The following is a 12,846-nucleotide window of genomic DNA, read 5'->3' on the forward strand; positions in this document are numbered from 1 at the left end:
GAAATATTCACATTTCAGGAAGTGCAAACACATTTTTTTTTTTTTTTTTTTTTTTTTTTACATTTTTGCTTAAAAATAGACTTAAAGGATTAATCAATAGTTGCAAGTTCAATTTTCTGCCAATCTACCAATCAACTTCTAATCTCTATACAACAGGTTGGGTTCAGGGTGCCTGGGAAATAATGAAACCGCCATACAGCAATTTTTTTTGTCCTGGGAGGTTAATCCATCAACATATATGATGCCTTTTAATTAAACAAAATAGGTCAAGTCTAGCTCTCCCAAAATATTATTTAATAATGTGATAAAATGCAGTGAAGTAGGCTGTCCTGCCCATTTTTTCCATAAAAAGCGCAAAAAGTATTCGATCTAAAACTGCTCTTTATTTTTAACATAAAAGTCAAAAATTATTCCTACAAAAACTTACTGTTAAAATGGGGGAATCTTTAGATAATTAGATAAGTTAATTAAATTTAAAGCTATAACAGAGATGTTGTTTTTATTTTATTTATGAAACAGTTTTCCATCACGTTTGAATGTTTTATGAACAAGTTACTCAGCAAAGCCGACGCTCCGTCTCAGTTTGATGACGTTTATAATATCTGTTTACTGAGGAACTGCCACTGGTTTCGTAGAAGCAATTTGTTTAAATAAAAGACGCACATTTCTTCCCGTCAAACAGGTACGACAGCACTCTTTGTCTTTTGTATACTTTATTTAGACTGATTGTACGTAAAATTCATGTAACAGTTTGTAAAATCGATGTTGAAATAGAGTCGTGGTGACCCCATGACAGCTTAGCTTGCTAACTAGCTTGTTAGCTAACTAGCGGTAGGAAGCTAAAGCTGCTTATTACACGCAGGGTATTGAAGGTTTGTCGGGGAGCTAGTCGCGTAAAGATGCACATGTTATAGCTGTGAGGTACTGAACTGATGAGCAACTGTGACATCATGCTGTAACGTGAAGCTGAAGTGGTGAGCACGGAGCAAACGTCTGGTGAACTGTACAGATCGTCTGTCTGTTCAGTGAGTCCACTGGTCGTTGTCAAACTGTGAGGAGGATACTGGTCTGTTGAGCCTCTTTTTTTCTGAATTTCATGACAGTAACTTTCTAACCTCGTCACAACTGGTTTCAGCGTCACTGTCTCACTAGATTAAAAACCATTTACAAACTGCCTATTAACATGTACAACTGCTGACAGACTTGATGGATTATTGTACGACCCAAGGCTGGATTACCTACCTTGTTTTATATGGGTTATGACTGATGTATAGAGAATTACTAACGCATTAAGGCCATTAATTTCAGTTAATAAACTCTTAATGAATGGCGCCTTATCAGAAAGCGGTAACATGGTTTCTCCTAATCAACAAACCATACCCTATCTGTCCTGTGTTATCTTCTGATACATGATGACCCAGTAAGGTTGAGATGTATGTTGCTAGAAAATTCTGCACAGTTGAAATAAAGTGCAGGTTTGTATCGATAGTATTTAATCTGCTATATCCAATGATCTACTGTATGAAATTCTGTTCACTCACCTAAGAATAGATACCAGCAAAGGTGCAACATTCTTGTGCCTCCCTGAATGTGTTTACATTCTTGGGAACAAGAAAGTAGACAGTCTTGCTAAACAAGCAATCAGAAGACGTCAATTGTCAAAGTCAGTATTAAACTTTCAAAAGCTGAAGGAAAAATCATATTGTGGAAAAAAAACAAAAAAAACTACTGGTACTGTGATTATGCAACGGAAAGAGGCAATCCAAAGTAGAGTTGGTCAAGGAAGAAACAGTAAAGAGAGTGATTACAGTGAAATTAGAACAGTAATCTGAACATTACTCTTTGCATTATTGGAAAATATGTGGCACTTTATTGGGATCATTGTCAACGAGATAAAACACAGCAAGCCCTTATAACATGCAGAAAATATGGACCCAGGAAATGATTACAGAATTACTGAGATGAGCACTGACTAGTGTAAAAAGTATGGTCGAGTGTGGAGGTAGTCGAGAGGCAGTAGATTTTTTAGGACAACTGTAGCAACTAGACAATGAGAAGGTCTGAATCCTGTTAATGATCAGGTGCAGAAGTTAGGCAGCTCTTAATTTTATCATAAGGCGGTGCTGATTTATAGTGGCACAGTGATGAAAAATGATGACAATTTTATGTGTATGTGGTAATATACTGTACATGCTCACTAATCTCTTACTTGGTAATTCTAGGTCTTGTTCCACTTCCACTTATTTGTCATATCTGCATTGCTTCTTTAGGCTGGGATCTTGGATGGAGTGAGTGTTGAGCCCCAGTGAGATGACTGACCAGGGCAACAACAACCAGAACATCTCCTGCAACCCCTTTGCTGCCCTCTTCAGCTCACTGGCTGATGCCAAACAGTTTGCATCAGGCCAGAAACCACAACAGCTGTCTGCTGAACCACCATGTAAGAAGGGTTATCTGGTCCACTGCAGTCCTCAAATGTCAGAATGCATAAATACATACAGAACATCGTGTCAATGTTAACAAAGCATCAGCTTCTTTTATTTGTAACTTCTGGCTTAAATTTAATCACACGGTTTCATACCTAACCCCCGTATCTGGTATTACAGTGGAGGACTCAGGAGAGAGCCAGTCAGACTCAGAAAACTCTGTGTCAGACAGTGTCGATGATAATGACGACTCTGTGGCAGAGATCAGCCGCTCTTTCCGGTCCCGCCAGGAGCTGTGTGAACAGCTCAATGTCAATCACATGATCCAGCGAATATTTCTCATCACTCTGGACAACAGTAAGTAAAAGGGGAAAAATAATCAAGTAATAAGTCATGAGCGATAATGTGGAGTACACACTACCTTTTATTTTGAAATTAGATTTGTTTTGACTCTGAACACTCATGTTGTAGCTTTTTGAACTGAATCAGATTGTCACCACACTACCCGCATTCAGCCTGCATAAGATTGGTCACAGGTAAATTGTCTGGGAGTAACAACTGCTTACACACAACCCATTTCCACAACTGTAGTTGAACGGGGCTTTCATGTTTTGACACCAATTGAAAAGTATCACTAGAGTGTTAATACAATTGGCTGAAGACATTATTTGCAATAGTAAGCACGAGTACTTCTTACAATATCTACAGTTCTGCAATAGCTGTAGATTGTATAATAAACCTGTAGCGAGTCTATATTAATGCTAGTTAGTAACTTATGTTCATTCTTTCATATCAAAGCTGCTCATTGAGAGGCCCGTGTAAAAGTCTGTGAGAGAAGGTTGTGTCACATCACCCGCAAAAACCTTTTAAATTTTTTTATTTGAGGTTCTTGCTTTGATCTGAAAGGGAATTTAGTCAGACAAACAGGTGCATGATGATGCACTGTAACTGTATTGGTAGTTGTAAATAGTAGCACAGTATGTTGTTTTCAGTGGTGTTGGTGGATGGTGCTGGCGGTCTTGAAAGTCAAATTTGAAGTTTCAAGTAAGTAACAAATGACTCACCATGCTTCAAGACAATACAAAGACCTCGCACACTGTGAAGTCTCGCTGTGTAGTCTTACTGTGAGCTGGCTGCATCCCTCCAGCACTGTGGCTGCTTAAAGATGAGTCGTGATGTTCAGGAAATGCAGGCTAAATTCCCCCCTGTTTTCACAGAGAGCCCTTTTAATGAATTCTTCTGCCACCTCAGTCTGAAATAAACCAGAGTAAATACATGCTGTGCATTTAATCCTCCTCTGTCTTATTTATTCTTATGTTGGGCTGTTGATTTATTTCTCAACTACACTCAATCCAGTATTCATGAATGGTTTGGTTTAAGCCTTGTGGATTGTTACATATAATTTGAGCAGACTTTATTTTATGGACCCCGGTTTTATTTTCACCCGTAGGTGACCCCAGTTTAAGAGGAGGAAATGGAATCCCTCCTCGCTGTGTGTACCTGGAGGAGATGGCTGCAGATCTGGATGGACAGGACTGGCTGGATATGGACAACATAGAACAGGTCAGAAGTCAACAATGTATTTCTGTGTCACCACCCTTTTGTTGCAATGTCTTGTTCCTCTTCTCTCAATAACCATCTAAACGTCTGAGACGGTGGGAGAGGTCAGCCTTTTGGCACAAACCATTCACAATCCATCAGATGCATGAAACTGACACATTTGGAAGTTGTATGCATTATGTGAGAAATGGGTACAGAAATTTTAGGAATCACATAACATATGAAGGTTTTACTATATTAGGTGTGTAATCAAGTGTTTTGCACAGTGTGATTTGTGTTTGAGATGTTTCCCTCTGTACTCCAGGCTCTGTTTAATCGTCTGCTGCTACTAGAGCCAGGGAACCACCTCATCTACATGACATCATGCAGCGCTGTAAACCTGTCTGCAGACCGTGATGCTGGAGAGAAATGTGCCATCCCTTACCTTTTTGCTTGTTACCAGAGAGCCAAAGAAGAGGTGCGAGACTTGCCTACATTACTGTAATTGCAGTACTTAAATGCAACTATTTTCGGAGATTTCTAGTTGTTAATAGACTATTCTTGGTAATTGGAACGTAAAAATAACCCACTCTCTTTCATAATTCAGTGACTTTGTTGATTACTCGTGCACCAGGTGACAAAGGTACCAGAGAAGTTACTGCCCTTTGCTGTTCGCTGTAAGAATCTGACGGTATCAAACACACGGACAGTTCTGCTCACCCCAGAGATCTATATCAGCCAGAATGTCTATGAACAGCTTCTGGACCTGCTGCTGGAGGGTTTCAGTGGAGCACGTAGGTTCAGTATAGGCTTGATGTTTTCCTTTCCTGTGTTCCCTTTTTTCTCTTCCTTTAACTTTTACTTTTGTCTTTGCATATTCTCAGTAAAGTATTCCCTCTAGTCTCCTCTACTTACAAAGTTGCTGTGTTTCAGAGCCAGAGGAGGTGGTTGAGTTTGTGGAGGAGGTCGTTGCTGGCCTGCTCTCTGACCAGGAGGTGCGTACCTTCGAGGAGGTGATAGTACCAGTGTTTGATATCTTCCAGGGACGCATCAAAGACTTGGACCTCTGCCAGCCTCTCCTCTACTCCTACTTAGATGTTCTCCTCTATTTCAGCCACCACAAAGATATTGCCAAGGTCAGGAGACACACAGAGACAGTATATCTGCAAATGTTATTATAATGTACCCTCTGACACCAACAGATAATTTCCCCGCTCACTACTAATCAAATAATATACAACAATAGACAGTGATCCCAGAACATTTCAACGTTACATACCTTCCATGTTTGTTATTTCATGACCCCATCTTTTCAAATCCTTCCAACAGTTCTTCTTATTTATTTCGGTTTTCCCAGGTATTGGTGGAACACATTCAGCCCAAAGACCCAGCTAATGGTTTGCAGTACCAGAAGAGCCTATTGGGGGCAGTGTTGAGCATCTCCTGCTTGTTAAAAACCCCAGGTGTAGTGGAGGGACATGGCTACTTCCTGAACCCCTCCCGCTCCAGCGCCCAAGAGACAAAGGTCCAGGAGGCCAACATCCACCAGGTAAACAGATTATTTTTAGTTGGTTGTATTATAATCTTAGACTGTTTTACATGGTTTTCAAGCTACAAATGCATCAGGGCTGATGACCGTTACTCCCCTTGTGTTACAGTTCATGGGACAGTTTCACGACAAGTTGCACCAGATCTTGAAAAACTTGCTTCAGCGATCTGGTGAGACACGGCACCTGCTGCTCTCGTGGCTGGGCAGCTGTCTGCAGGCTAACGCTGGCCGAGCCAAGATATGGGCCAATCAGATGCCAGAGATCTCCTTCCAGATGTATGCTTCAGATGCATTCTTTTTAAACTTGGGTGCAGCTCTGCTGAAGCTGTGCCAGCCCTTCTGCAGGCCTCGTTCACCCAAACTGCTCACCTTCAACCCCACCTACTGCGCCCTCAAAGAGCTGAGTGAAGAGGAGAGACGCAATCGCAATGTGCATGCAAGAGGTTAATATATGTGAAAACGAGTGTCAATAACACTTCCCTTTTATCAGTTTAAATATATCAATTTTAATACAGCAGCTCTGGTATTTGTTTTGTTTATAGCAGCACTTTACACCACTTTTTTAAGAGGAGAAGGATTTTCCAAGTTTGACTAAAGATCTTCTTTCACTAATTCCAGGTCTCGACAAGGAAACCTGTCTGATCCCTATGCCCCCTCAGCAGCCGGTGGAGTCTGCACAGTCCTACAGCCTTCTGACTGAAAACCTCATCCTCACACAACTCACCCTGCATCTCGGCTTCCACAGGTACATGCCTTCAAACAAGCACCTTCCACTGTGCAGTTAAAAAGCATACACAGACTTAGCTGCACTAAAGACCTCACAGTGCCGCGGATCTCTCAGCAACATAGCATACTGTATTTTCTCTCATGTTTACACCATATGTCAGCATTAACTTATGTTATCTTGTTCTGTTTGTGTCCATACACCTGTGTGCAGACTCCATGAGCAGATGGTGAAGATGAACCAGTCCCTCCATCGGCTCCAGGTGACGTGGCAGGAGGCCCAGCGAACTGGGAACCCGATGTCAGAGCAGCTCCTGGAGCAGTTTGAGCGTCTGATGATTGTTTATTTGTCAACCAAAGCTGCCACAATGCAGCCTGCCATGCTGCAATGCTGCCTTAACCTCCAAGCTTCCACCGCTGCTCTGCTGGTTCAACTTGGTGTTGGAAACCAGGGGCCTGAACATGTAGCACTCAGTTTTCCCCTGCCTTCCCTGCAAAATAGTATGCTGTGCTTTGTACCAGGTAGGTCTGATCTTTCACTACATTACAAATACAGTGGAACAGAAACACCCAACTTTAGCTCTGATTGTCAGACTGACCCACAGGGGTGAGGAGAGTCTGTAATTTCTCTTAATTTTCTCCATCTTGAATTGGGGCAGGTTTATAAAATTTTTTTGTCTTTATTACCTCCTAAATTGATAAGGTTTGAGTTTATAATGTAAAGGTCACAGGCTTTGGGCTCAAGTCAAGTGAAAAATTTCAGTTTGAATAATTTTGGACCTGATATTTATGTCTCTAATGTTGGGTTATACACAGCCTCTACTACAAAATGTTTTTGAAATTACAGCTGCTATGGAACATTCCTTCACATGATAGTCCTGGCTAAAGTGCGCCTTTCTGTGTTTGTTAGAGTTTTTTGCAGAAAACTTGGGGGATTTTTTCATCTTTCTGCGGCGATTTGCAGACGATGTTTTGGAGACTTCAGCAGAAAGTCTGGAGCAGATTCTTCACTTCATCACTGTCTTCATGGGTAATGTAGAAAGGTATGTTTCTCAATAATGTAATAAAATCATGTCTGTGATTGAAGTCAGTGGTCTGGCAAGGCTGAGAGAAAGAATTATGAGGGCTCATATGGTCCATTTGATATAATAAAATTTTCATATATTGCTCCAATCCCTCCTGTCCTGTATCTCCATCAGGATGAAGAACCCACACTTGAGAGCAAAACTGGCAGAGGTCTTAGAGGCGGTGATGCCACACATGGAGCCAGTGGCTTCTGGTGCTGCTCAGCCAATCGTGTTCCAGCGAGAGAGAGTCTTCTGCTCCTACAGACATGCACCTCAGCTGGCCGAGGCCCTCATCACTGTGTTTGTAGACATTGAATTCACAGGTGAAACAGTTGTGTTCCTTACAAATGTGTTTTGACTCGCTAGTGTTCGCTGTAGACGGAGACAGCGCCGAACTCACGTCTTTTTAATGGAACTGCAGAATTTTAATGAAGCCATATTTAAATAAAAAGAAGCTGATTTAAAAACATCTTTGATTAAAATGTCACGTACGAATAAGAAATAAAAGAAGAGTCTTGGTATAATTTTCCAGTCTGGTGAAACTGTAAAGAGGTTACACTTTGTGTGCACACCTGTGTGTGTTCTGCGGAGCAAGATAAGCAGAGAAGCTGGATGAAGTGAAAACAAATAGAAGGCATCAGTGAAGCATGTTTGAATTTATTTAGTTTTACTCTCTTTTCTTTCAGGTGATCCTCATCAGTTTGAACAGAAATTCAACTACAGAAGACCCATGTATCCCATCCTCAAGTACATGTGGGGCAAAGATAACTATAGAGAGAGCATCAAGGTAATGAGAAATAAATGTTTTTGACAGTCTATCTTCAGATGTTAAGATGTTGGTATGATGTTTTTTTGTCTTTCAAACAGAAACCCTCAGGTTTAATTCTTTCTCTGTGAATTCTCTCTGAGTTTAATGTGTTCTTCATGTGGTTGCTGTGAAATCAAATTTTTAATCCTGTCTGTATCATGTTGCTTGCTGTCCCAATAAGACACTTACAACTCTTTAAAATCATATTCTCTCATTTCACTCTCCACTGAAGGTTTAATAATAGATTCCATACATGCACTGTAGAAATTCTGTGTCACAGTGTTAGTATTAGACTAGTACGATGGCAGTATAGGCAAAAATATAAATGTGATGTTAATAATTTGTAGTGGGTGCACATACAAATCTTTTTGGGTTATGATGTGTATTATGGAGTTTATGATGGGGCAACTTCTTCAATACTTTATATAGATTAACATCTCTCGTTTCAGCATTTGGCCGACTATGCATCAGAGAACCTGGAGGCCATGAACCCCCCTCTGTTCCTCAGGTTCCTCAACTTACTGATGAATGATGCCATCTTCCTACTAGATGAGGCTATTCAGGTGAGTTCACAACGTTCAACACATGCAAAACATATTTACCAATTTTTGAAAAATAATCTTTTCCATCACATTAGTACATGTAACGTGAAGTATTAGGTCTTCACATCGTTTTTGTTTAAATGTTTATTCAGTTTTTTGTGATGCTGCTTATGATTTAATTGGTGGTAAATACAGGTTTTGCATGAGCAGAAATCCCTTGCAGTCTCTGACACTTTTTTCATGAGCTTAATAAACAAAATTCATACATCATCTTTTCTCATAGTACCTGAGTAAAATCAAGGTTCTGCAGCTGGAGCGGGATAGAGGGGAGTGGGAGGGCCTGGCCCCTGATGCCCGAAGAGAGAAAGAGTCGAGCCTGCAGATGTTTGGACAGCTGGGACGCTTCCACAACATCATGTCTAACGAAACCATCGGCACACTGGCCTTTCTCACCTCAGGTCAGGCAGAAAAGACTGTTACATGTGACCCAGCACATTGATGAATCGTTGTCTTTATCCATCCCATGTTTTTTCTTTTACCATTTCCCTCTCCAGATATCAAGGGGATCTTTGTGCACCCCTTCCTGGCTGAGAGGATCATCTCCATGCTGAACTACTTCTTGCAGCACCTAGTGGGTCCTAAGATGGGTGCCCTTAAAGTCAAGGACTTCAGTGAGTTCGACTTCAAGCCACAGCAGCTTGTTTCTGACATCTGCACCATCTACCTGAACTTAGGGTATGTTGTCACACTCTTTACAAAGTGAATACATGGGAGAATTGAAAACAACAGAAAAGAAAAAAAAAAACATTTAGCAGTCTTTGTTTATTTCTTCTTCTTTGTATCATCTGATGTTTTTTTACTGGTGCCATATTCTCTGGGGAAGAAATAAAGTGGCACTTTGCTGACTATATGCTACAGTACAATTACTATTGTGGTTCCTGATTTTAAAAAAAGGTTTGTTTTTGTCTTTGGCAGAGACGAGGAGAATTTCTGTGCTACAGTCCCAAAGGATGGACGATCATACTCTCCTACCCTCTTCTCCCAGACTGTTAGGGTACTAAAGAAGATCAACAAGCCTGGTGACATGATTGTAGCTTTTGGAGTTCTTGCTGATAAAATAAAGGTATTACTTGACTTTGAAAACATTAACATCCTTTTTGCAGAGATAAAACTCGAGCATGTGTGTTCAGTTTTTACGAATGTTTGTCTTGAGTCTGTACTGATGACTGATAATTACTGATATAGTAGAAAAGTCTTTAGTTTTGTACAAACTATATGAAACGTGTTGATAAAAAATGAATTTGTTGCAATTGTATCTCTGTTATTTAGTCCCATGCAGACAGACAGCAGCAGGAAGAGGAGACATATGCAGATGCTCCAGATGAGTTCTTGGATCCCATTATGTCCACTCTGATGCTGGATCCTGTTCTTCTCCCATCTTCCAATGTAACAGTAGACCGCTCAACTATAGCAAGGCATCTCCTCAGGTGAGTTACTTCCTGCAGTCTATTATAATTGAACTAATTGCTGATCAGAATCCAACTTGGGAGCATAATGTATACATGAAGACTTGGTCTCTTGTTCGGGGCTCAAATGAGTTACCATGTGTTGATTATGTCCTCCTTGCAGTGACCAGACAGACCCTTTCAACCGCAGTCCTCTAACCATGGACCAGATCAGGCCAAACGAGGAACTTAAACAGCAGATCTTACAGTGGCTGGATAAGCATAAGCAGGAGAGGCTGCAGTTGGGACCCAGTGGCTAGCTGTGATCCCTCAACAAACAATGGCTGCATCCTTGTTTTCTCTCCTGGCCCACATCTCATGTGCTCCTCTGCTTCTTGGCTAATCCATGGTGTGCTTGCCTCTGTGGATTTCTTCTGACTGCTCTGGTCCCTCTAACTTTGCATCAGCCTTTCCATGCAGCCTTCATCCTCAGTGGATTCCAGACAAACTGTAGCCCACCGGCTGGTGACAACTTCAAAATCCATGCACAGTAGCTGTTCGACTCCCATGATGCCCTATGGTAAACATTAGTAGGGTGATACAACCTCTGGTTTCTCTCCCCCTGAATACTGTGTATTGATTAGTTATTATTACAGTCAGAACTGTGGCCAGAAGTATCAGTTTCAACAGGACTTGTTGAATGTACTGTATGAACTCCTGACCGACCAGCTGGCCAAAACCAGATTTTATACTGCAAGGTAAGTATTTTTGGGAACCCATGAGGCAGAACATGGATGGAGTCATTTATTATTTAATTTGATTTCATCTTCATGAAGAATACATCATACACTGCCTTTCAAAGGTCTTGAACACCCTATATTTTAGCACTTTTGGTTTAATCTCAAGCAGCATTGTAAATAAAAATTAGCAATTAAAATTAAGGCAGAAGTAAAACTGAATTGAAATGCGTGACTTTTATTTTTATTGGAAACAATCTAGACTCATCTGGAGAAATTCAAAACCTGTAGCACAAAACCACACCGTGTATTTGTTTTACAGTTGTGTGTATTTTAACATGTATGGTTGACTGTCAGATCTTCAAGTGCACCTGTATTTAATTAAGCACTAATTAACGTCCTCATTAGGATCTGACAGCTTGCTAATTAATAAATAACTTTTTTATTTACTGTACAATAATTAGTCTAATTTGATCTATATTTTAGGATGTAGTACATATACATGCATATGCAAGAAATATAAAATGAATTCTGCCAAAAAATGCCAGAATGCACACTTAAATTTCTCTGTTGTTTGGCGTCGCATTGATGGAGACTTGTGTTTGGCAGTGTTACATCCTTGTAAAAACCTTTTTCCTTATAATTTGTAACAAATTGATTTTAAATCTGAAATTGGCTGTAGTTTGACAGAAAGTCAGAATTTTTCTCATAGCAGTTTTGTTTCGTCTGATGCCTTATTATCACTTCAAATTACTGCAAAATGCTAAAAATACAAAACATTAATTTCTTTTGTATAATAGTTGGCTCACTGTGAACATTAGAACCTGGTATATTGATGTGATGATGTGTAAATGATGTGAATGGGGCGAAGTGTTGGGTATGGAAATGTCACTGAATTTCTCCTGAACTATCCAACAAAATCAGACTGAATAAATCTAGGGTAAAAAATAAGCCACACAGCTGCAGAATCATGATTTATTTTATATCCACAACTACAAGATTCAATAAAAATGTCTGCTAGTCGGCTTTCTAAATGTTTGTCGATTTGTCCAGTACATCTTTGACTGAGCTGAATGGGTTCTCAGGTGGATGTTTCAAACTCAAATCTCGTTGCTATTTCCGATTAAGATAAAAAAAAATCATAATATTTTCTGATTTTATTTCTATTATCTGTTCATGTGATTTAATTTTAATGTTGTAACAGTGGCCATATTTCTTAAAACTGGAGCCAAAAAAGCCAGAAATATAGGGTTCAATCATTTTGACTGGCAGTGCATACAAGAGTCATTGTCATACTTTGAATTACCACTCACCAGATTATAACTGATGCTGAACAGAGTTTTTATTGTGTGAAAGCATAGTGTATTAACATGTGGGCAAACAGTTGATCAATAGAATTGGTGCCTAAAACCAAGAGCCTTGCAGTAAATGACAGCAAATGAGGATTTGACTTGTTTCATACTCACAAGAGACATAATTATGAGTTTGCTTTTTAGGACATATGGGGAAATGTTGGTAGAAAATGAAAGAAAGAAAATCAGAAAAAGATAACTTGTTTTTGAGTAGCTTTTTGAATTAAAGGGTTTTAATTCAAAATTGTGTGGTATAAAATTTGAAAATGTGAAAGACATACATGAAGATGTATTTGTTGGCATGCCCTCATCCTGTTCTGTTGAATATCTACCACCTGAAGGATTATATGGGTTAAATTATAATGCAATATTTAGTTTTAATCGGGATTATAAAATGTTTACTTTGGATGTACAGTATGATTAAGAAATAAAACTGTGTGTTATATAAGACATTGTTATGTTGTCTTTCATAAATATGACAGATTACAGTCCATTGCAATATACTTCTAAAATGAGTGTTTCTGTTTAGTCATGAAAGGGACAACAAGCAGAAAAAGAGGAGAATAGATCAATTTAGAAGTAGATTAAATTTAGATTATTTTATGTAATGTATATTTGTTAATGTCACATCAAGTCAAGTTTATTATTTGTCCCAAGT

At 39.6% G+C, this 12,846-nt stretch overlaps 1 protein-coding gene across 1 annotated transcript; it reads left to right on the forward strand.

Moving 5' to 3' along the window:
• Positions 1-591: 591 nt before the first annotated feature.
• On the forward strand, positions 592-12,638 carry ube4a (ubiquitination factor E4A (UFD2 homolog, yeast)). The gene is made up of 20 exons (XM_056374603.1): positions 592-682; positions 2,271-2,440; positions 2,607-2,783; positions 3,877-3,989; positions 4,291-4,443; positions 4,600-4,759; positions 4,899-5,101; positions 5,323-5,514; positions 5,624-5,957; positions 6,133-6,259; positions 6,452-6,759; positions 7,148-7,280; positions 7,437-7,627; positions 7,991-8,091; positions 8,562-8,675; positions 8,938-9,112; positions 9,209-9,389; positions 9,630-9,777; positions 9,984-10,141; positions 10,284-12,638. Exons 2-20 carry the CDS (start codon positions 2,311-2,313, stop codon positions 10,417-10,419), a joined length of 3,234 nt encoding a protein of 1,077 aa, XP_056230578.1. The 5' UTR covers positions 592-682; positions 2,271-2,310; the 3' UTR covers positions 10,420-12,638.
• The last annotated feature ends 208 nt before the right edge of the window (positions 12,639-12,846 follow it).

This window comes from Seriola aureovittata, chromosome 4 (genome assembly GCF_021018895.1).
Source record: "Seriola aureovittata isolate HTS-2021-v1 ecotype China chromosome 4, ASM2101889v1, whole genome shotgun sequence".
NCBI lineage: Eukaryota > Metazoa > Chordata > Actinopteri > Carangiformes > Carangidae > Seriola > Seriola aureovittata.

What these genes read in the sequence shown, in the direction of transcription:
- ube4a (XM_056374603.1), top strand. Translation starts at nt 2,311, where the DNA reads ATGACTGACCAGGGCAACAACAACCAGAACATCTCCTGCAACCCCTTT. An exon ending in ACCAGAGAGCCAAAGAAGAG is followed by an intron (nt 4,444 to 4,599) that starts GTGCGAGACTTG and finishes CTCGTGCACCAG; the next exon opens with GTGACAAAGGTACCAGAGAA. An exon ending in ATAGCAAGGCATCTCCTCAG is followed by an intron (nt 10,142 to 10,283) that starts GTGAGTTACTTC and finishes TCCTCCTTGCAG; the next exon opens with TGACCAGACAGACCCTTTCA.